The following is a 25,076-nucleotide window of genomic DNA, read 5'->3' as shown; positions in this document are numbered from 1 at the left end:
CACAAAATCCTTTTTCCATAAATAAACAATAAATTTGAACAAAAAATTATTTTCCAACAAAAATTTTTCATTTGTAAAATAATAACATTTTGTTTTTTTAGGTCTTTTTTAATTACATCATGTAGCTTTCAATAAATATTGTGCTTTTACATATACCCATATATGTTTTTAATTATTTATTTAGTGAAATAATTTTAAAATCAAATAAAATTTTATCGACACGCAATTCAAAATAATTTTTATGTGCAATCTGGCAATATTAGAGCAACGAAAGTGTGATTATCAGCACAATTTTTATGTCAGTAGTAAACACATTTACATAAAAAGATAATATAATAAACTATTTATTTAATGTAAACAACTAAATATATTCAATATTTAATTTAATTTAAATAATATAATACATTTGATTATGTATAACTAACAAGGTGTACCTTTCTGGGGTTGCCAAACTTATATATATTGAACTGAATGATATAGCAGATGATATGGCCACAAAAGGCTTCAAAATTGACATATGGTGTCTGGAGACAAATCCCGATAAAGAAACTGTATAGTAACATAGATGAATTCAGCACTGCAGTGTTGAATAGGTTTATTTAGGTTGGAGTCACGGCCTGTAGTTGTAACACCACAGGAATAGCGTTAGTTCGCACATAGGCAAGAAGTTCAGTACACGACTTTCATCAAGAAAGGCAATGATTCCCCATTAGGTAAGAGTAAACCAACCTGACAATTCTATGAATTTGACTTGGTCCCTAATATTGCTTAACAACAGCTCAGACAGATCGGTAAGAAAAAGGTCCCCTAAGATTTTTGATCTTTTTCTAGCTAAAGATGGCTACTGACATATGAAACAAAACACAGTTAACTCCTCGTTCTCAGAACTACAACTATGACAAAGGTCATTATAAGGAAGAGATAGTCTAATATATCCCCTTCTTATGCAGTGACCCATCAGCAACGATACCGTAGTGCTGAGTAGGTTCCACCTTAGTTGAAGTAACGGATTGGTACATTTTTTTGTCCAAATCAGACCAAGTCAACCTAGAGATAGTGTCGAATAAAAAACCGTAAAATCTGTATTCTCACTACCGTCTTATAGCTTAGGTTAGATAGGGAAAGAGCACAAAACTCATTTTGGTTTCAACGAACCTGTAGATGGTGTATATGACTACTACTTTGTATGACTACTACTTTTTTATGGTTTTTTTCAGAACTGCACACGAAAGGGACCGAGTAAATACTTCAAGGATTACTGCAGTTCTCTCTGCTTACTGGTATATAGGAATCCAAGTAAAGTAATTGAGCATTCCTTTTAATAATCCTATTGTAGTGCAGGAAAAAGAAAAAATCAAGAAACTTTTTTGGCGTCCAGAACTCAAAAGTTTCTAGAGAAGTACTCTTTTGTGCAGTTTGTCAGACTATTTATCGATAAGGATGAACGATTTATTATCTGAAATTAATATAATATTTTTTGAATTTATTATAGATAACGGATCTACTTTCTATTATCAATAATAGATCTGTAATGGGTAATAGATTTACTATCTGTTTTCTGAATTCAACTGGATGGATTTAGTTCTTGTATTTTTATAACTTAAAATTTCTTGCGAGGAATGTGGTTGCAAAACCGTGACAAAGCGCTTATTAGGATCAGGAGAAAGTTATCTGCTGACTGGCACTACAACTACAATCGACTAACCAAACAAAATAACTTCAAAATTAATGAGGTCGTATCTTCAATGGTCTGGTTGAGATACTGGAGGCGTGATAGTCTGGTAGATTATCGGTTGTCGTGATCGGATCTCCTTAACTTTATCTGAAAGTTCAAATGGTGTAACTAGGATATCACAATAAGTTATGTTTGGTCTAGCTCGCCTGAACATTTTTACTACATTGGCCTTAAAATTTACCATTGAAGATTAAACAGTCTTAATATACACGAAAATTCTTATACGGTATATAATTGTTATTGTCAGCATATTGCCAAACGCAGTGGTATATTATCATTTGATTTGTTCACACAATACCGTACACTGGAACTTTATATAAACTGATCTTTTTATATTCACAAATCGACTCTCTAAATTAATTAGTTAACTTTATCATATAACTTTCATTTGAAATAATTGGATTGAAATAAGTTGATTCGTTACAGCAGTAACATGTCAGCTAATATCTTTCTATATACCCTAATTAGCGATTATTCATCGATTATTTACAACATAAACGAAAATAGAAAGTTTTTGTACCATATTTACTACAATTCTTGGAAGATATTTAAAGAGATAAAGACTAGAGCCATTCGGGTATTTTACAGATCTTTCATTCTTATTAATAAATAACCAGACAAACTATCATAAAGATACTTCGCTAACAACCTATCTGTTTTAAATAGCATTCAACATTGTGAGGTATTGAAACATCAAGAAAACTCAAATAATTTTCTTTTAAATAATTGCTAATGTTAAAGATTTAAAAATTAAAGCAAATATAAATTTAATTCCTTTGAGAAATATTTTTTGTGTGATTTCACTTCAGGGCAAAATAAATTTATTTATGTGCTGCTCAATTTCAGTTGTTTACTTTGTGTTTTCCAAATCATAAATAAAATCAATTTCCTAAAATGGCATATTTAAAGTATATCACTTGAGTTACACTCTATTTAGAGTTAATTTATCTTTTGCTATTGTACTTCTTTGCTAATATCCATCAAAAACATATTTAAGATATAATTTACATACTTTTCATATATATAAATTATTTAAATATTCGAATACAAAGCAAACAGAATTTATGTGAGTCTTTAGTAATATCTATCAATTGCAATAGAGAAACATAAGATATAAATTCGCACCACACACCCATTATCATCAACATCGCTCATCATCAGGAACATGCTTAACAGCTCCCCCGACACACGCACTAGGAAAACCAACTGAATGTGAAAAATATGAAAAATCCAAACAAATCAACATTCCTTACATTTACTCCTCGCGTACAGTTCCCACCTCAAGTCATATATAACAAAAATCTTATGACGCCCCAATCACACCAATCACCCCACTCATCCCATTCATTCCATTCAGCCCACTTATAACAAGGAATAAATATGAACAAACGTCTGCTTACTTACCATCAATGTCGGTTGCTTCACAACGCCATACTTGGCCGAAGGCGCCTTCTCCCAATATGTTGAAGAACTTCAATCGGTGCCTTGGGAATTCCCATCGATCGTATTTATTCTGACTGGCATTGTTGGCGCCAACACCGCCTACGACACCATTCAGCATCCCACCGCCCAATACACCAACCGAGGAAACATCACCAGGCACGGCAATGCCATTCATGGCACTTGTTGATAGCTGCGACGTTGCCTGCAATTGTAATTGTGTTCGATTCGAAAAGTTGGTGATGATGACGAAGTGAGTGGAACACATATTTGTTGGTATTCGTATTCGCATTCGTTTTCGTTGTCGTTTTCGTTTTTGTGTGAGGCGGCGTTGGTGGAGACGGCGTTGATGATGGCGTTGTCGTAACGTTAATAGAAGTGGCATTGGCATCGATGATAGTTTATTGCATCGTTGTAGGAATTAATGCCATTATTGTTGTTATTATTGTTGTTGTGAGTTTATGTCACGGTAAATATGGCGTCATAATACATAAAAAAAATTGTAAAAAGATAACAAAAACGAGTTAAATCCAATCTAGATTTATTAAAATATTAAAAATAAAGTTTTAAGCTTAAAATAATAAAACTAAATAATAGTTAATGGCTTTTTTTGGTTATAAATAAAATGGATAAAATTAATCTGTAGTCTAAGGGAATTATTTAAAAATTTTATAAACCACGGAATGCAGGGCAAAAATGAGATTCAAACAAAAGGTTAGTATATTAAAAATCTTTTTAAATTTAAATTTATTATATGTATATAAAGAAGAAGAAGAGCTACGTTAACCATTCGCACGAGGTAATGGCGCGCTCGGCATCCTTCCTCCACGGGACATCAAAAATAAGAAGAAGCATAGCAAAAGAGGGACATGAGAATATAAGGAAAAAAAATATAAATAAATGGAATTTTAAAAATAGAAACATGCAAAATTCCGCATAATATCACACTCAGCGCATATTGCAAAACTGTCAAAATGTTTAGATTACTGTCAGCAAGATTTGCATTTTGCTCGTACTGCTCTGACGCAGCGCGCACAAAAGTATGCAAGCCACAAGAACTCCGTCAGTGCAAGAAGTAATATGCAAAATATGAGTGGGTAGAGCGTGGCGATGTGCAACAATGTAGGGTTATAGATTGCAAGCAAAAATTGTTGCATTTACACTTTGACTTCTATTGGATAAAGAAAAACTTGCCAATTCTGCATTTACGACTTGCGGCCCAACAGAGAGAGCTTGCCAGAGTAATGTTATCTATAACCAAGCAACGTTGCTTAATACGACATATAACCTGATTAAATTTGTTCGAAAAAATGAAATGTAGTAGATTTGGAAAGGATGATTAGGTCTAACTGATATACCTTGAAAATTAGGCAAACATTTTAGTCCTCACTGCACAAAAATCTAAGGAAGATTTTCTATTGCATCATAGCACAGTTGCAGTCTGCAGTGCACAGCTATTCGGTTATGTAAGGTTGCCACGTTTTTCCATCATAACATTTTGTCAGCTACATTTCTGACAAAAATAGGACGAGTAAAGTAGAATAATTTGAATAGAGTAGAGTTAAGTGAAGTGGAATGAGTGGAGTACGTTTGGCAAAAGAATAACAGAAAATAAAATATTTATCTATTTTGCATTTATCTTACGATGAAAGCAATTTCAAAACGAAACACAACTAGTACTTGCATATTTTTCTATACATTTTTGCATTTCTCACTGCAAACGAATGAGTTTCTTGTGTCATGAAAAAAAGATTTTTTGTTTGGCAGTGGCAATGTGAGTAGTTGATTGGGTAAGCCATTGACAATAAGCCGAGTTGTAGTTATACCACAATTGGAGAAATTGACGCAATTGAATTCTAATTTGTTCGCAAAACATTTTAAGATGATGTTTTCTGAATGATATCACAATGCCAAATACATGTACAAGTAATACAAAGTTCAAAGATGAACTATAAAGATATTGGGAAATCAAAACATTTTTTTCCTATATATATGAAAAAACATATTTTCAAGATATGATATGTCACTGGACGAACTTATAATGAATATCATTACATTTTAAATAAATTGAACTATATTTAAGATATATTTAGATATTATCTGCCACAGTGTTCATCTATATTTATTAGGTTTTGTATTAAATTGTTATTAGTAATTTTTTTTTTATCTTCTTTAATTATAAATGAGAATGAAACATACTATATTTTCATATTGTGTGTTGAAATCGTGAAAAGTTAGTAGTTCTTATCAAATTCACTACATTTTATAACTCTGTTAGAATAAGCGTTTGGATATTTAGTTATGGTAATTAATTCGAAAACATACTAAATTTCCATAAACTAACTACATTTTTGTTGTTGTCCTTTTATTACTATTCAAATCCTTTTAATATGACATTTCTTTTCCTCATGAGACGCGTAACATTCGACAGAAAAAATTAACATTATACTAAACAAATTTTTTATATAACATTTAATTAATAAATATTATTTAAACTACAATAAAATCTTCATTAGTTGGTTCATTAGTTTCTATCCAATCTTAATAGTATTTAAAACAAACTTTCAAGTCTCTATAACTGCAATAACAGCAACTTTTTAAAAATTAATTTAAAAAATATGAGTCTTTTGTGTTGTATAAGTATTGCTAACTAGAATTACCGACGATCCTGAGGATCGATTAAGACCTATTGGACCAATACGTCACGCTTCAAAAAACTCAGGAGTTTCAAACTATCTTGACCCTTTGATATAGCTTAAAATGTTTTTTAGAAGGCGGTCTTGAATCAATATAATCAAAAAAGTAAGCCCCTAAGATTGACAATTGAAACCGTGTATGCTCTGGATAGTAACAAAGTAGATGTGCAGCAGTTTGATCGTCCTCCCCAGAAATGTATTAGAAATAATTAAACGGAGGAGTCAATCTTCTAGTATCGTTCTAGATATCTTTATAGGGCATTTCAAAGAGAGTACTTGATTTTTTCTTATAAAAACGCGGCTAACTTGCATACATATACTGACATATCGTTAAGGCCTCCCATTTTTTATTAAATTACAAAAAGATTACAGAAATAAAAATACATAAAGAATTCAAGAAATATTTGTATGATGTTATCGATATTTTTTAGGTGTTCTAAATAATCACCTAAAGCACTTCGAAGATTATTGCCGAAAATATCCCTATGACCGTGTAACGACACTTTTGGTGACGTTCAAAAATTTTTAGTTTTTGCTGGGGTATCCTCAGCCGTCGTCCAGAGTCGTGACAATATATTTATAATTTTGCCGAGACGTTGGTTTTAGAAGAAAACAGAACGTGATTTATATGTATAAATTATATATATAACTTTATTTATTTCATAAAACTTATGATTAACAAAGTTTAATTAAAATTCATTGGAAACATTTCTAATAATAAATAAAAAAAATTATGTTGATGCCAAAATTTCCCACTTCTCCATATACTACTTGTTAAAAGAATCTTAGCAAAACCCGTGTGACTTCTTAAGCCCCTCTTCTGTTATAAAAAAAATAACCAAAACGTTTCCTCCGTGCTGTAAAAAACTATTTGACCGAATAAGCCAGGTTAAAAAAATATACATATAAGACAGGAAAGGAATTTTACACTACGTTTGACTCAAAGAACCAGATTTGTGGCACAATGTGCCAGATGACCAATAGGCCAGTGTACTTGTTTCAGGAAAAGTAAAATTTCAAGTTTGGTAAAATTTACCAGAAGGCTCAATGAGCCAGAGTACTTGCTCTTTCACTTGTCGCAAACCAAGTCCCTGATTATATAAAATGTACCTCCTTTTATATCGAGCATACCGGAGCTTTTTGGTGTAGCGTACCGGTATTCTTTGCTGTACTTGACTTCGCCGTGAAGTTGAACTTTGTGTTCTACTGTTTTCTCACTTCTTCTGCTTCGCCGTGATTTTTTAGTACTTTTACTACGCGCCGTGTTTCTTTATTTCGTGTGTTATTCCTTTTTAGTTTATATTATATTAAATATTATTATATTAAAAGTAAAGTGTTTTAATACTACAAAACAAGGTATTAAATATACATATATATTCTGTGAATTTAATATTATCTAAATGTGAACAGAAAAGAAATATTAAAAGAAATAAAATTGATGTTGGCGTGTTTAGTTTTGTTTTGTTGTGTTTTGTTTATAAAAATAAAATTGTACAAACATGAGTGTTAAATTGTTTTGTGTATTATTTTATTTATATATATTTCAAATAGACCTTTGTTCAATAATTAAACGTGTTTTCTGTGATAAGAGTTACATTGTTTTGTGTTTTTGTTTTATTTCTATATAATTGTAGAAAAATAGACATTTGTTTAAAATTTACACATGTTTCGCCGATAATTGTTCATTGTTGTTGCGTTTATAAGTGTTCCATTCATAAAAGTTTTAACCAAACGTTGATTTTGTTTTTCGTATATTTTTAGAATTTGCACATTTCATGTAGCGATGCCCGCGGCACATTGGCATCGAGGATCCCAGGTAATGTCCATGATATTTCAAATAAATATTTTAATTCAATTTTATATTTTCCAGTTAAGTCGCCTTCAGTGATTTTCATGTGAGTTGTTAGATATATTATGTGTAGTGGTGGCGGTTATTTAACACACAGACTGTGTTTTTCTCTGCTTCTTGTTTTATGTAGCACAGAAATTTACTTTGTAAATTTGTGTCGTTACATTTCCCTCCTTCTTCAGAACAGAAATTAAACTAAAACTTTATTTTAATGACACGTTGATGACCCCTCTTCGGCTAATTTGCACTTGATATTTCTTATTTTCTACACACCGTATGAAGTTGAGACGCCTTCCTACTCTTCACGATCTGAGTCTTCGTAGTACAATTTGATATCGCTGACGTGTGCTGTTTTCTTGATTTTAGCGGTCTTGTCCTCAACTATCACGATTACTGGCGATTGGAAACCTTTCACTTTGTATGGTCCACTGAATTTTGGACTTAGTTTCGCGGCAATGTGATCAACCGCGTTAGATAAAATGTGGGTTTTTACCAGGACTTGGTCTCCGATTTGCGGTTTCCAGTCCCTACGGCGGAGATTATAATGCCTTGCTTGTTCGATAGAAGCGTACTGCCCATTTTGTCTTACTGCTTTCATAATTCCTTGTAATCTCTGAGCTTTATCCATAGGAGTGACGGGAACGTCTCCGGTACCTGGAGTGACCTTGTCGAATTGATTAGCTGGCATTCGTGGCTCTCGCCCGAAATTCAAAAAAGCGGCTGAGAATCCCGTGGATTCGGCTACACTTGAGTTTATTGCCAGTGTAATCTCTGGTAAATATGCATCCCAATTCGTGTGATCACCTTCCGTAAGTTGACTGATAAGAGTCTTAACCGTCCTATTAGTTCTTTCGGTTGGATTTTCGTAGGGGGCGTATGGTGCGGTAAATTGTTGTGTTACACCCAAATCCGAAAAGAAAGTTCTAGCAGCCCGGCTGGTAAACTGGGTCCCATTATCCGATATTAATACTTTTGGCACACCGAAACGTGCAAGGATACGCTCTCTGAAAGCCTTTTGAAGTGCGATCGTGGTCGCCTTCCGTAGGGGTACCAATTCCACCCACTTTGTAAATTTGTCTACAAAGACCAAGAGCATGCTGTTCCCATGTTTGGACCTAGGCAGTGGTCCGACAAAGTCCGTGCAGATGGTGCACCATGGTTCTTCTACTAATCGTGTTAGCATGAGTCCCGCAGCAGCCTGTTGGTTTGGTTTAAATCGCTGACACGAATCGCAGCCCCGTACATATTTGCTAATGTCGCGAAACATACCTGGCCAAAAATACGAATTTGCTATTCTTTGCTTAGTTTTTCTTACCCCGAAATGCCCTGCTGTAGGTACGTTGTGATTCTCCTGTAGTATCTGTTGTTTCAGAGCTGCTGGTACACATAATTTCCATGGTTTATTTCCCTCGTCTGCATCGTAGTTGGGTATATGCCTATACAGTTGGTCATTTTCTATGATATAATCTGAAAATTTTTTTGGATACAACTTAACCTCTTTTTTTCGTTTGTGAACCCAGTCTTGTTCAGTACACACGCCATTGTTGATTTTTATCCTTCTAACTGAAATTTCCTCCGGTTGTCGTGATAACGCGTCTGCCACCACATTATATTTACCTTTCCGGTATTGTACTTCGAAATTGTACTGTTGTAACTCTAGAGCCCAACGTGCGATTCGACCAGACGGACTATCGATTGAATTTAACCATTTTAATGACAAATGATCTGTTACCACAGTAAATCTGTACCCTTCTAAATACGGCCGCATTTTGCGTATACCCCAAACGATTGCGAGACACTCCTTTTCAGTAGGAGAGTAATTCGTTTCGGCTTTATCCAGTCGTCGACTAGCATAGGCAATCACCTTTTCTCCATCCTCAAATTGTTGCGTGAGGATTGCCCCAAGACCATAATCACTGGCGTCTGTCTGCAAACAAAAAGGCTTGCTAAAATCCGGACATTGAAGTACTGGGGCTTCTGTTAACTGTTTCTTTAGGTTCTCGAACGCGGTTTGTTGTTCTGCTTGCCATTTCCAATGTTTTCCTTTTCGGAGCAGTTGAGTCAGTGGGTGAACGATTGTTGAAAAATTTTTCACAAATCGACGGTACCATGACGTCATTCCCAAAAATCGTCTTAATTCTCTCACAGTCGTTGGGGGTTTCAGATTTTGAACAGCTGAGACTTTCTCCGGGTCGGTATGGATACCTTTATCACTAACAACGTGTCCAAGGTATTTCAAGGTTGACTTGAAAAACTCGCATTTTTCTGCATTTATCCTTAAATTGGCTTCTCGTAGTCGTTTAAACACGATTTCGAGATGTTGGAAATGTTCTTCAGGACTACGACTAATGACGATTATATCATCTAAGTAGGCGAATGCAAAAGGCTCCATTTCTGGCCCAATGACTGAATCCAATGCCCGCTGAAACGTAGCAGGGGCGGAATGTAATCCAAATGGCATGACCTTCCATTGAAACAGACCCCGTCCCGGCACCGTGAATGCTGTCAATGGTTTGCTGTTTGGATGCATCGGTATCTGCCAATACCCGTTCTTCAAATCCAAACTACTGATAACTTTCGCCTCACGGAGTCGATCCAGGATATGATTTATGCGTGGAAGTGGATATGCGTCTGGTTTCGACTTCGCATTTAATTGACGATAGTCCACACATAATCTCCATTTATTATTTTTCTTCTTCACCAGTACTATCGGTGCACTGTATGCACTTTTTGATGGTTCAATGCATCCATTTTCCAGCAGTTCGTCTATCTCTTTATTAATTATGGCTTGCATTGCTGGATTACGAGGATAGTAACGCTGTTTAATGGGGTGGTCATCAGTCATAGAAATATGGTGATAAGTCAAATTACAAACTCCTTTTAGAGTGTTGAATTTATCCACTTCTTGATCCAGGAAAACTTTGGTATCATTCAGTATACCATTTGACTTACTCCTTTGGACCCCATCTTTAGTCATTGTGCCCATGTATTTATTATAGCCGTCCCTGATAGTGGTGATTTTATTTAACACATTAGCCTTCCGTCTTTCACATGAAGGGTTTGGTTGGTCTCCCTTGATAGATTTTCCATCTGTTGATTTCGTAGTGTAACCAGTGGAAGAATGTACAGTTTTGCTGGATCTACCACGTTCTTTTGGATTTTGAAAGTTAGTTACCGATTCCCCACACCGTAGTGTAGCTCCTATGGCTTGTAAAAAATCGATGCCCAGTATGATGTCATCGCTGGCACTCTCCATAATAAAAAAAGATAGTTTGATCGTTTTATTTTCGAATTTTATGTCACACTCTAGCTGCTGAGTAACCAATCGGGCAGAACCATCCGCTAAATAGATTATTTCCTCATGTGGAACCCTGACCCCTTTTACTAGATTGTTTTCAATCATTTGATTACCGACAACACTTCTCATGGCCCCTGTATCGACCGTTGCATGGAAAGGCCATTCCCCTACTGTGATGACTGCATAGACGACGTCGCCCCTGGTATATACTTTATTTGTTGTTGGCCTACTAATTGCTGTTGCTCGTTTTGCGACTGGTGGAATCGGTTGCTGGTTACTTCTCGGTTGGAAATGATGATTCGATTTAATGCTTTGATTTTGGACCATACTTTCTTGCATCAGTTTTGGGTGACTAGATTCTAATTTGACGGGTAAAGATGATTGGGTGGTGGTCGTTCCGCCTGGCGTGACAACCCCCAAAGCGTTTCCCGATGGCCTCTGATGATTTCTGTATGTTGGATTTTCCCTGCAGCACTCGATCGTTCGACGGCCTATAGTACCACAACTCCAGCAAAAAAGTCTCCTAGGCTTTGTGCATTCTCGTGCAAAATGATTTCTTTCCCCACATCTACGACAAGCATTACGCACGTCCACCTTTTCGATCTGTGTTCTATTAATGGCAATCGGTGGTGACCAATCAAGAGTGTATTGGCGTTCTCTACTACTTAGTTGTGTAAGACGTTCGAATTCTTCTGCTAGTTTGCTTAATTCTCCCAAGGAGCTAAATTCACGCGGTTTGATCTGGAGCTGATACTCTGGTCTACTATTCCGGTAAATCCGACTTAACTGTTGTCTTTCTGTTAACTCAGCATATCGCATCAACTCTTGTAGTGCCAGGGCATAGTCTTGGAATGACTCCGTCTTCTTCTGGTATTTGTTCCGAATTGTGTCTTCTAATTGCTCTAAATAATTAGAAGGCAAGAAAAACTCTCGAACATCCTGAACAAAACTTGACCAGTGTGTCCACTTCCGATTGTTATTCCGGAACCACATTAGGGCTTTTCCCTTCAGTATTTCTGGCATAAGTCTTGGCAGAATGTCTCGGGGAATGTTATAAGTTTCGGAGAGTGTTTCCAAATTTTCCAAAAATGGTAATGGACTTGTTTCACCATTAAAATGTACCTCCCAATTACGCACTTGATTGGCGATTCGCGCTATGTCTTCAAATTTGCTAGTCATCATGGTTGGCTCTGAAATGTGTATTTTTGGCGTGTCGATTTCGATGCCTGGAGGTTTGGGTGAGAGACTGCGATCGTATTTAGTTTCCATGTCCATAATTATATCTAGTAATTTTCCCGTGTACTCCTCAGTTGCTAGATGATCACGTACACGTTTCCGTAGTTCCTCAACGGTTCCTGATGTACTGATCTTAATTTCTTCTAGAATTTGAACCAAATCCTCTTTACGCGCTATCGAAATCCATGCTGTTTTGACCATGTTACCTCGTGTACCGTCTAATGACTCTTTGCGTTAAACGTTTGTACACTTACTCGTCCTGTTCCTAGTTCGTTCTTTTCTAAAACAAAGTCCCCTGTTCAACGTTCGTTCTTTTCTAAACAACGTCCCTGTTCAACGTTCGTTCTTTTCTAAAACCAGGTCCCTGCTCAACGTTCGTTCTTTTCTAAAACCAGGTCCCTGCTCAACGTTCGTTCTTTTCTAAAACCAGGTCCCTGCTCGGGCGCCAATTGTAACGCCACTTTTGGTGACGTTCAAAAATTTTTAGTTTTTGCTGGGGTATCCTCAGCCGTCGTCCAGAGTCGTGACAATATATTTATAATTTTGCCGAGACGTTGGTTTTAGAAGAAAACAGAACGTGATTTATATGTATAAATTATATATATAACTTTATTTATTTCATAAAACTTATGATTAACAAAGTTTAATTAAAATTCATTGGAAACATTTCTAATAATAAATAAAAAAAATTATGTTGATGCCAAAATTTCCCACTTCTCCATATACTCCTTGTTAAAAGAATCTTAGCAAAACCCGTGTGACTTCTTAAGCCCCTCTTCTGTTGTAAAAAAAATAAACAAAACGTTTCCTCCGTGCTGTAAAAACTATTTGACCGAATAAGCCAGGTTAAAAAATATACATATAAGACAGGAAAGGAATTTTACACTACGTTTGATTCAAAGAACCAGATTTGTGGCACAATGTGCCAGATGACCAATAGGCCAGTGTACTTGTTTCAGGAAAAGTAAAATTTCAAGTTTGGTAAAATTTACCAGAAGGCCCAATGAGCCAGAGTACTTGCTCTTTCACTTGTCGCAAACCAAGTCCCTGATTATATAAAATGTACCTCCTTTTATATCGAGCATACCGGAGCTTTTTGGTGTAGCGTACCGGTATTCTTTGCTGTACTTGACTTCGCCGTGAAGTTGAACTTTGTGTTCTACTGTTTTCTCACTTCTTCTGCTTCGCCGTGATTTTTTTAGTACTTTTACTACGCGCCGTGTTTATTTATTTCGTGGGTTATTCCTTTTTAGTTTATATTATATTAAATATTATTATATTAAAAGTAAAGTGTTTTAATACTACAAAACAAGGTATTAAATATACATATATATTCTGTGAATTTAATATTATCTAAATGTGAACAGAAAAGAAATATTAAAAGAAATAAAATTGATGTTGGCGTGTTTAGTTTTGTTTTGTTGTGTTTTGTTTATAAAAATAAAATTGTACAAACATGAGTGTTAAATTGTTTTGTGTATTATTTTATTTATATATATTTCAAATAGACCTTTGTTCAATAATTAAACGTGTTTTCTGTGATAAGAGTTACATTGTTTTGTGTTTTTGTTTTATTTCTATATAATTGTAGAAAAATAGACATTTGTTTAAAATTTACACATGTTTCGCCGATAATTGTTCATTGTTGTTGCGTTTATAAGTGTTCCATTCATAAAAGTTTTAACCAAACGTTGATTTTGTTTTTCGTATATTTTTAGAATTTGCACATTTCATGTAGCGATGCCCGCGGCACATTGGCATCGAGGATCCCAGGTAATGTCCATGATATTTCAAATAAATATTTTAATTCAATTTTATATTTTCCAGTTAAGTCGCCTTCAGTGATTTTCATGTGAGTTGTTAGATATATTATGTGTAGTGGTGGCGGTTATTTAACACACAGACTGTGTTTTTCTCTGCTTTTTGTTTTATGTAGCACAGAAATTTACTTTGTAAATTTGTGTCGTTACAACCGGGAACCCAGAGCTGAGTAATGTTAAATTGCATCGATATTTCCATCAAAGATGAAAATTGGACTGAACTCAGGGACCTTAAAGCAGCTTGAATTTCTGACGATATATATATTTTTATTAAATATATTATATGCTTTCAATACAAGCTTTAGTTTCTCTAATAGCGATCAGCTCTGCTTAAAAAACATTGCAATGAATAGGTAGTTTTATCCAGTACTTATATTGTAGTCAGTATAAAAATCATGAAATATATATTTGAGCATACTTGAAATAAATTTATTATGACAATTAATTGCCAAACACGTCGCCATTTACAAGGATTCACTAAGGGAATTCACCGCTTGCATTTTATTTGTATGGTTTCTATACATCAGTGGTCAGAGAGACTTCTTGTTCCTGTTAATAAGCTCGGTTCCTGTTAATAAATTTCCAAGCTTGATATTATTGTATGTAGGTCAAGTCAACCAGAAGATTTCATATGTAATAAGTGATTTCAACTGATTACTAATTAGCTGAAGCAAATGGAGGTAGATCCTTTACTCAGCAGATCTGGATCCCAACCATGTCATTTGCAGTTGACAGTTTAGTTTAAAGCTAACTGGCATAAAGACATTATATTTGCCATTAAAGACTTTGATGCACGACATTATGTAAATGGATTGTAATTAGTGTATCGAATAAAGGGAAGTTTATACAAAAAAATAAACAGCAAACAAAACTCAAATATATTTCTTTTTATACTTTAAGTTATCCTCGCATAATACTACAAAGAAATAAAAGGATTTTCTTTGACATGAAACTTAACTTTACTGATTTTTAACAGTTTTATCTCTCTGGTAAATGCAATAAAATCCTTAATACATTTCTACTTTTGATGTGATTTTAAGTATATCAAATAACAGCTACTATAATATGAGCAATAACTTAAACATTCTTTACCAGAGATATAAAAAATGAGTTAAAAATAATAAATTGTCAAGAGTTTTTATGATTTTTCTTATTATTAGAAAGCTTCCATTACTATTACTAATGCTCTACCTAGCATTAACATCACACTTTTAACCGACATGTTTATTAGAACAAAAATGAAAAAACAGGGTTGACTGCAAAAAATCCAAATGAATTTGGCTAAGCTCCAATTTCACGAGAACGCATATCTTTCTGAGCAGAACTAAGTTTGAAGTAGTAAAACTTGTGTGTGGCTGTGTTGATAAGATAAGATATCTTCTTCAACCAGAATTACAGAAGATGGAAAGGAGAACTTTTAGTAAAGTCATAATTAACCACTTACTGTGGAAATGCCTAGGTCTAGCCACATTGATACATGCCACTATAAGATTATACAAAGTAATGACCCTGACGGATAACCCAAATATATATCTCAAAAAACTAATTTCATTTATCAACTATATAGGCTGGTTTTTAATTAAAAAAATAACATTTTTCCGGAACTAAATATTAACGTGTCTCTGGTAACAAAGCGGAGCTTATATGATAGTTTAACAATAAAACTAATCAAGCTACCCAACTAATGTTATCATAACGTTTTCAAAATTTTATATTATAACTATATATAATTATTTTTATAATATTTTATTATTATTTATTTATAATATTTATAATTTTTTAGAGTCTTGTCATATTAAGAGGTATCACATTTTTAACTGCACTTTCAAAGTATTCTAAACAAAAGTTGCTGAATTTATTATTAAAAAGCTATTAGAAACTTTAAAACTTTGTTAAAATGTATTTATTTTCTTGTATTTTAGTTTTAAAATTATTTTATCAAAATATTTGGAATTTGCTTGCGTCTAGCAAAGTCAAATTTGAGACAAAAACATTTGACGAATTACACGTCACTTTAAATAGTCAAGAGATTCCTGCTCATCAACACTATTTATTTATCCTGCAGCTCAGACTTCTACTTTGCCATTTCTTCAAAGCTAAAAAAGTACACAACTAAAAAAAAGCAATGAAAGGATAACTATAAGCAGGAAGATGCAATGTTCCGTGGAATCTGCGCTGCACATCACTGCAACATGAAAATCTGTCACGTCATGCTTAAAACGAAACTGTCAGTTTACCTCACCACATCAGCTCCGTTTCTAGCTCACGTTACCCATTATTTTGTTTCAGATATCCATGGCTGTGGAGCTACCTCTCCTACGTCCTCTCGATTCTGTACGTCTTTTTCTTCACTTTATTTTCGCTTTCTTGTTCATTTTATATAATATGTCAACGTTGACGTTTAAGCTGCCAGTGTTTTATGTGAATAATTGTGTATGTATTTGAGTTTTTGTGTCTGTATCGCATTTTGTCATGACTTTAATGTTATTCTGACAAGGACACGAAGTTGCTGATGGAAACCATTAAAAAGCGTGCCAGCTCATTCACTAAAAAAGCCAAAAAGACAGCTCAGGCTAAAAATACTTGCAACTTTTATGCTGTTTTTAGGCACTCATTGGGCTTTGAAGGTGCTTTTGTTTTGGGTCTTTAGGTCAGAACACTGTATCGCATTGTGTAAGGCAGCACAAGAGTACCATCATGGAGGTATGCATCTTTATTAGATCAAAACTAACACTCCCACTATAACACTATAAAAATAACATTAGCTCCTACGAAAGCCGCACCACCAAAGAAGTGTTCATAATATTTTTAAATGGACTAAATAAAATTATTCTATTAAAAGCTGCTGGCTCATCACAAACTTTTATAGCAACTTAAAGGGTTTTTCAGTTGAGAACCGCTAAAAAATTTAATTACCATTTAGTAAAATACCTCAACAATTTGGTGATAATCGTAAAAAATTAATTTAATTGAAAATTTCATTATAACTTTTTATTAAAATAATGACAAAATAATGACTTTAGTTTAAGTAAGAAGAATATAAGGAATATATATAGAATGTAATATTCTAGCACAGTAGGTTAGGTTAGATTGTTATGCTAGTAGACCAGAAAGCCCACACATAGACCATTAAGGTCCATTGCGATACCAGTTCATAGTCTTAATATTTAGCGATAGTATGCATCACTTAGGATGCGCGTGTTTTTAGCGAATTTTATTAGGATTACAACAGAAACCTCATCAGGTATGTGTTCCAGTCCTGTAGACTTCTAACAGCCCCCAAGTTATCTTCTAGCAAAGTAACCACAAAAACTTATTCAGAAGGTGTGATTTATAATATATATTTAATATGTATGTATATGTCACTACACTTTTAAAAAGCAGTAGTACAAAAATGTTTTATGACAATAAACCTGCAGTATAGATACAAAGATCTAAAAAACTACGAAACTTGAATTAAGAGAATTGATCCGAACATATTTAAATTTCAAACAACTAAACTATAATAACACCTTCTATACTATTTACTTTTATCAAAAAGTGTGAAAGTAGTAAAACTAATGCTAACAGTTAACAACTTTAGTAGTCTATTTAATAGTCTATTCAAAAAAAATAATTTAAATTAACTGAAGAAAATATAATTCAAGTATTCATTGTTCAAGTCTGATATGTCAACCCGAAATGTCATCCAAGGTAGCTTTCTTTAGTCAAAATCCTTAAAAACCCACTTTATAAAAAAATTCGACCTTTAGGATTTCATATAATGGCTTCATATTTTTTGAAAATGACTAAGATACGGCACAAATCATGAATTTTGATTGAAATATATGATGGTGAGGTTAGGTTGGAGTGGTGACCTTGTATCTAAAAAAGCCCACTTGAGCACAGAGAAAACTAGAAGGTCAGTATACGACCAACGCCAAAAAAGGCAATGACTCCCACATTAGGTAAAGATAAACCAACCTGACAATTCTATAAATATGGCTACGTCCATAAAATTGACGGCTCGGTCACGTCGGTAAAAAAAAGAACCGCGAAGCTTTTTAATTTTTTCCTAGCTTAAGATGGGTACTGACACATGATATGGAGCATAGTTTCCTCTTCCTCCTCAGAGCCACAGTCGTGACAAAAGTCATTAAAGGTAAACCCAGTCTCATAACATGTCTTCCTATTATGCAGTGACATGTCAGCTTAACTCAACCCACATGATAACCAATTTTTCATTTTTGGCGTGGAATCCAAGATATACATATAAAAGATCAGTGAAAGATCACAAACCACACATGATACAACACGTACTATTTTAGTTTGGTTGTGATAGGATTTTCCAATTCGTATAATTACACAATTTGCGATATGAGTTGCCCATCAAATTTGTGGAATTTGTAGCCACTGAACGTGTTTTTTGTAGAGTTACACAATAGATAATGTTTATATGGACAATAACAAACTTTTGAGGTTTTGATGCACCTTGGCAAATCAGTTAGTTTAAAATCGTTATATTTAAAAAAGAATATTAGGCTCTAAGAATTAAAAATTGGTTTCTTTGCCTTAATTTTTTTATTCATCCGAATGCTAAATGCGTAAACCTTTTAAAGGTTTGGTTTATACATCGTATTAAATATATAAAATATCATTGTACATCTAATAGAATATCTATTAAAAAAAATTTAAAGATATTGCTTAATTTTCCGAGAGTTCTGTTAGTATCTAATTAAATATTCGTATACTTGACTAAGATTAATAAAAAACTAAATTAATTTCATCTAAGAAAATAAAACTACTATTCTCTTTTTGTTTTGTATTTCTAAGAAATCATTTAGTTAAATTCCTTTCCTAAACTACCAACAGTTTTCTAATCACTAAATAGCGCTCCCATCACCAGATTTAAGTAATTCTTTGCTTTTTACTTACCAAAGCCTGCTGCAGTTGCTGATCCCTTTCCCATGGTACATAGCGATTACCATAAGCAGTTGGCCCATTCCAGTGTTGCATGACCATTGAATTCCGGCTGTCTTCGGTTAGATTGCTGCTTGAATTACTCTGATTCGACTTTTTGGCCATTTCCTCTTTTGATTTTTTCTTTAGCGTTTTACTAATGGCGCACAAATGTTTGCGATACAAAAATCCAATGATTAGAGCAGCTGCCGCAAATAGCCCACAAACAGCGATTATGACCGGAATTATAGTTGCCTTAATCGAATAGGCAGTCGTTGATGTTGCTGTTGTTGTCGTTGTCCCTGTTGTGCCATCTTGAGTATATACAATCGTCTCATCAGCAGCAGCGTCTGCATCGACCGTATCAATTTGTCCTAATGACGGCCGCAGAGTTGTGTTATTCTTGTGCGAGTGTGACAGTGATGCATTGCGATTACTGGAATTGTTACGAATAGGCGTCAGCTTGGTTCGACTTGTTGTCGTTGGCGACATAATTCCTGTTGTCGCTGTTTGCGTTGTCACTTGGTTATCCTCCGTCTCAATGTCATTATCATGCTCATCACTGTTGTCAGCATTGCTATTGCTGTTGCTATTGCTATTGCTATTGCTATTGCTATTCGACCAAATTGGTAATTGTTGGTTTGGATTAAAATTGAGCATTGGCGGATAACCAACACCACCATTACGATTTGGTGCATAATAGGAAGGATTTATACCAAAGCCTGGAGGCAAAGAATTTGCTGGCAATCTATTTGGCTGTTGATTTCTAATGGATTGCACGCCCGGCAGTTCGTTGAACGCTGGCCAAAATTGCGAAATATTTTGTACAACATTCGATATGGAAGGTGGAGCGCGTGAGCCTGAATTCTTATCATTCTTGCCAAGTATATTCACGAACACCTCGTTCTTTGCAGTTAATTGGCCGTCGGAAACAGTAATGTACAAAAATATATTCTCACCTCCCTGAAAGAAACGAACTCAGTTATTAACGTTGTCAAATGAATTTGATTTGAATTTATTAAATTTAAATAAGTTTAAAATACTTCATAGGAAATATTTTAAACAAAAATGTTTCTAAGCGATGAATTCTCCCCTCGCAGCACAAAACGTAATTAGCGTCAAAATACTTTGCAAAAACGTTTTGCACTTAGCCACTCTTCCAAAGCCGCTGCCTCACTCGCGCTCAAGGGTTGCGGGCTGCTGCCATAAATTTGAATGAATTGAATTCGAATTTACTCAAGCCTCCGGCAAAATCCAAGTGAAGCCATGAATATTTACGTTATACGGGTCTAAAATTTTATTTAATTTTACTTGAAAATTTATTCGAACTTAATAATTGCAAAAATACTCTAAGAGTTCAAATTAAAGTCATCATGGCATCTACTATTTTCTGGAAGTTGATTGTGAATTTCAAAATTAAATTATTCACAATTTTTGTTTCTTCTTCGGTATTTTTAGTAAAATTTATTGAAATTCAATACTGAAAGCTACTTAAATACACTTCAAAAAATATTTATGCAAGAATGTGTATAGTATAAAATGCAACGAAAACACTTACCCGACCAACAAGACTCTCGTTTAGGTAAACATATCCTCTGACTGGATCTATGCGAAATGGTAATTTATCACGGGTCACTCCAACGCCACCGTCGTCCCCCGGATCAGCATAGTTACTATGAAAATGTGGCTCCAATCCAAATACCAGTTCATCACTCTCTGCATCTTCAGCACGAACTCTTGCAATTATTTGGCCAACTTCCTCGGTCTCGGATATGCGCCAATTCCGTTCCGGCACAATGAGAATTGGTGGTGTGTTCAGTAATGAATGATGTTGACTTGTTGCTGTCGTACATACCGAATGCAGAATGTAGAATCCGGAATACAGTATACAGTATACGGTGTACGGTGTATGGTGTATGGAATGGCAGGATAACATGCAAAGTGCGATTAAGCCAAAAGAGAAAAAAATAAAGAAAATATTGTTATTGAAGTTGAAATGAAACATAATGTACGAGTTTGTATTTATTTATTGACTGCTATACGCTCATCTGAAAGGATGTGAGATGTTGGATGCAGTAAACTGGCACTAAATAGTATTGAATGAAGCTGCAAAAAGAAGTGATGTATGCAATGATATCTAACAATGTTTTATGGTGGGAGGAGAATTTTAAAATGCAACTGCATTTTAAATAAATTCATGTCGACATTTTGTGATATTCAACTTCACTAAATTAGCAAATGCAAATAATAAATTTGCAAATAATGACTTCGCTTCTACAATAAAATGACAATAGATAAAAATAAAAATTGGAATTTCACTCTACAACTTTAAATACTAAAGAGGAAAATTTTAAACAATTTTCATATAAATTTAATTTAAAAAATGAATAAATAATGATAAAAATAATGTTTTTAATACAAATACTTATAAAAAAAAATGAAGAGCTAGCTTAACCAGAACTGAAATACATTTTATTTGAAATTATTGAAAGAGTTTTAGAATAGACATTATGTGGATATAGAACCAAAGGTTAATTTGTACGTTATATTTAATCCGATGGATAATCGTTTTTCTTTACCAAATTTTATAGTAAGAAAGTTTCTCAATAATTCTGGACAATTATGTGCCATACAACAGTTGCTATTATTACACTTGAGTTAGCGTTTTGTTTCTTTTCCCAATTTTAGAGACAATAAGTTTGGTGGAAATTTCTCAACAATTAGGTGCTTTTCATTAAAAGACTTCAACAGACACAGAAGACTTCAACGATTTCAACAGAATCGAGTGGAATTTCAATTCGAGAAGAGTTTTTTAAAAACATCGATATTTCTTGTTCTACAGCCTTTGGGTTCTCGATATCAATCGAGTGTGTCTATGGTAAGAACAAGCAAATGTATCGTCTTATGTTGTTCCAGGAGCGTGCTAAGTGTTCTTTTCTAGGAACCACTTCAAATCACCTGTCAGCGCTTTAAATCGCAGTATCGGTAATTGTCGACAAAAGATGATTACGTTGAACGGTTACGGTTTTGTTTGATTAGATTTATCAATTTAATATAAATAATTGAATGTTTTGTAAATATAATTGGTCATAACCACCAAGTTTTTACATTAAAAAATGCAAACATACAAATTTTTTACAGGCGTTAAAACATTTTTAGTTAATGGATGAAATCTTTGGAAGAATGAAGTGGGGTTCACTTTTTTATACAACTTAACCAAAAAAATTAAATCAAGAGAAATTTTAATTCGCAGAGGATACATAAAGATTCAAGATCAAGATTTTATTTCATAACGTTTACCTTCTCCATATCGATGGCATAAGTTTCTGGCTAAGAAGAAGCATATGTTTAAGAAGTATATGTAATATTAAAATTTAATAATATTTTAATTTAAGAAAATAGACTTGCCTTCAAGAGAATAATTTATACAAAGATATAAACACAAAGACTAAAACGTCTTTTAAACGTCTTCAATTAAAATCAAGAAGATATATTTCTTAAAACTCTTGCATTTTTTCTGTGAAAGTTCAAATGACTTTAAAAAAATATAATTACATACGAGGGCGGTTTGAAAAGACAGTGACTTTTTGAATTGCCCGCGTAGTTACTCCAAATGCAACAGTGCTGCCGTCAGCTGTAAATCTACCAGTGGGTAACTTTTTAATTTTGAGCAAGATACGTCGTTCAGTTGGTGTGTGATAGCCGTTCAAAGCAGACAACCTTGTGAATTTTTACGAAAATGCAAAAAAGTGAATTTCGTATGCTGATTAAGCATTGTGGCCAAAATCCACGAATTGGGATACAAACTGCTACCCCATTCAACATATTCTCCAGATGTAGCCCCCTGCGACTATTTCCTGTTTCCAAATCTAAAGAAAAGGCGAAATTCACTTTTTTCCATTTTAGTAAAAACTCACGAGGTTGTCTGCTTTGAACGGCTATCAAACACCAAATGAAGGACGTAGCTTGCTCAAAATTAAAAAGTTGACCACTGGTAGATTACAGCTGACAGTGGCAGCACTGTTGCATTTGGAGTAACTGCGCGGGTAATTTAAAAAAAACACTGACTTATCAAACTACCCTCATATTACAGTTACGTACAGAATAGCAGTGCATTAAAAATTAGTGACAATGATTACCATATTATATATTATAGGTGTACTTAAAAATTATTTGAAGGTTTATTGAATCGTAATGAAAATATTAAAATGTTTAAATACTATTAAATTCTGAATATGCTTCTCCACCTCGTTTTCTTATTAATATTTTTTATATATATTATATCTGGTTACAACTCAAATTTTCTTAAAATTAAATGTTTGTTTAATATTTTTTAATATATTCTACATTTCGACTCTTCCTAAATATATTACTACTATTGCATGTATATGGCTATTGCAATATAGACAACATAACCGAAAACATGATGAATTGACACATATTTTATTAATATTTATTAATTAGTTCTTATCCTGATGATGGCTCTCAAAGAGAGTCGAAATATAGAATATGTTAAATAATATTAAACACATGTTTAATTTTAAAAAACATGACCTGAAGCCGGATATAAAAAATATATAAAAATGTATTTAAAAACAATTTCTTCCATATATTTCCATTTTTCATATAATTTTTGACAGTGTAAATGTGTTCTGTTCAAAATAGATTTCTTATCTTAAGACATAAAAATTGTATTTAAAACAATACTCAAATTGACAATTTTATATATATTATTACTTTAATTCTAGATACATATTCATCTGGATACATACCAATCTATATTTCTTATTTTTGTTTTTTTTTTTGTGCAATTAAAAATAAAACGAAAAATTCGTATCGTAAAACTAAGAGCAAAAATTCTCATTTGTTTTGTAAAATTTAAATCTGGTAGATAACAGATTGTTTCAGTTTTAGCTTATTTCGTTTTTCATATTATACAAATAGTAATTAAATAAAGGCACTCCATTTACATATTTCAGCTGCTCACATACAAAATATGTTTTAAGCCCGCTTTTATCCTCGAAAATCTCTGATCCTTCGCGCCAATTTGATTTAAACGCACTCATTCATTCTGCCATTAATTTATTTCGTTTCATTGTGAATCTACATAATCCTAATTTACCTCATTGCGAAAGGCAAAAATACCAAATTAGACAAAATTGGACCAGGTAAAGTGTATAGACATTTAAGACAATGAAGGAACTCAGTTAACCCAAGCCAGAAACAATAAATTTTCAGACGACGTATAATGATGGCTAAAACCAAGGCTATACTATATGAATGTATATAAATTGCAAAAAATGCTGTAGTAAAGCATAACAACAATAATAATAACAACAACAACGACGATGATAATAATAAGAAATATAAATAAACAAAAAGCTAAGAAGAAACAATATTTAGAAAAATTATGAGGTAAACTCTGAAATGCTTTTGTGGAATACATTTTTGCACATAAATATTTCAGAAAGAAAAATATGAAAACCTAGGCATTGTTTACATTTTCGTTGTTTATATTCTATGCGCTTTCATTGTTATCCTTGATAACCTCATTCTCATTCTCATACTCATACTCATACTATCCTAGAGTTGCTTTTTAAAGTGCTGCAGTCACAGCTGCTCTTGCCTTACATTCCAATACTTATGACTGCTGCTGCTGCTGCTGTTGCTTATGGTGGTGCTGCTGTTGCTGGTTGGAGGTGGTGATATTCCTCTACTCCTGGCTGATGATGATGATGATGCAGTTGGTGCTGTTAAAAATCTTTTGTTAAACACTTTTGTGTGTAATTTCTTTCCCAACCGCAAATTAAGTTTTGCAGCTTCAACCTGATTCTGCATTGTTCGCTGGAAGGTTTTCCTTTTCATATTTTAATGAGTTGTGTCGAGCTGCGGGTGAAAGGGTGCAAAAAATACAGGTAAACAGCAAGTAAAACATTAGAATGCGGCTAATTATAAATACCCCGAGGATTAGTTTTTTTCATTATTACACTTTCTCTGGTCCATTTTCTTATTTTTTAACCTTTACTTATAAGACTTCGCTTCACATAAAAATAATGCTTAAAAA

The 25,076-nt window shown here is 33.6% G+C and overlaps 1 protein-coding gene across 1 annotated transcript in view; it reads right to left on the bottom strand.

The window, feature by feature from the left end:
- Positions 1-25,076, bottom strand: part of LOC119676046 (tyrosine kinase receptor Cad96Ca-like) — a 65,591-nt gene that overhangs the window by 186 nt on the left and 40,329 nt on the right. Inside the window, exons 3-5 of the mRNA XM_038087269.1 lie at positions 20,571-20,854; positions 18,989-19,975; positions 3,140-3,380 (exon numbers count right to left, since the gene is read on the bottom strand). Coding sequence (XP_037943197.1) covers positions 3,140-3,380; positions 18,989-19,975; positions 20,571-20,854 — 1,512 coding nt within the window. The remainder of the gene's footprint in view (positions 1-3,139; positions 3,381-18,988; positions 19,976-20,570; positions 20,855-25,076) is intronic.

The sequence above is a fragment of the Teleopsis dalmanni genome, chromosome 2 (genome assembly GCF_002237135.1).
Source record: "Teleopsis dalmanni isolate 2A chromosome 2, ASM223713v2, whole genome shotgun sequence".
Taxonomy (NCBI): domain Eukaryota; kingdom Metazoa; phylum Arthropoda; class Insecta; order Diptera; family Diopsidae; genus Teleopsis; species Teleopsis dalmanni.
This window is presented reverse-complemented; position numbering and strand designations above follow the sequence as displayed.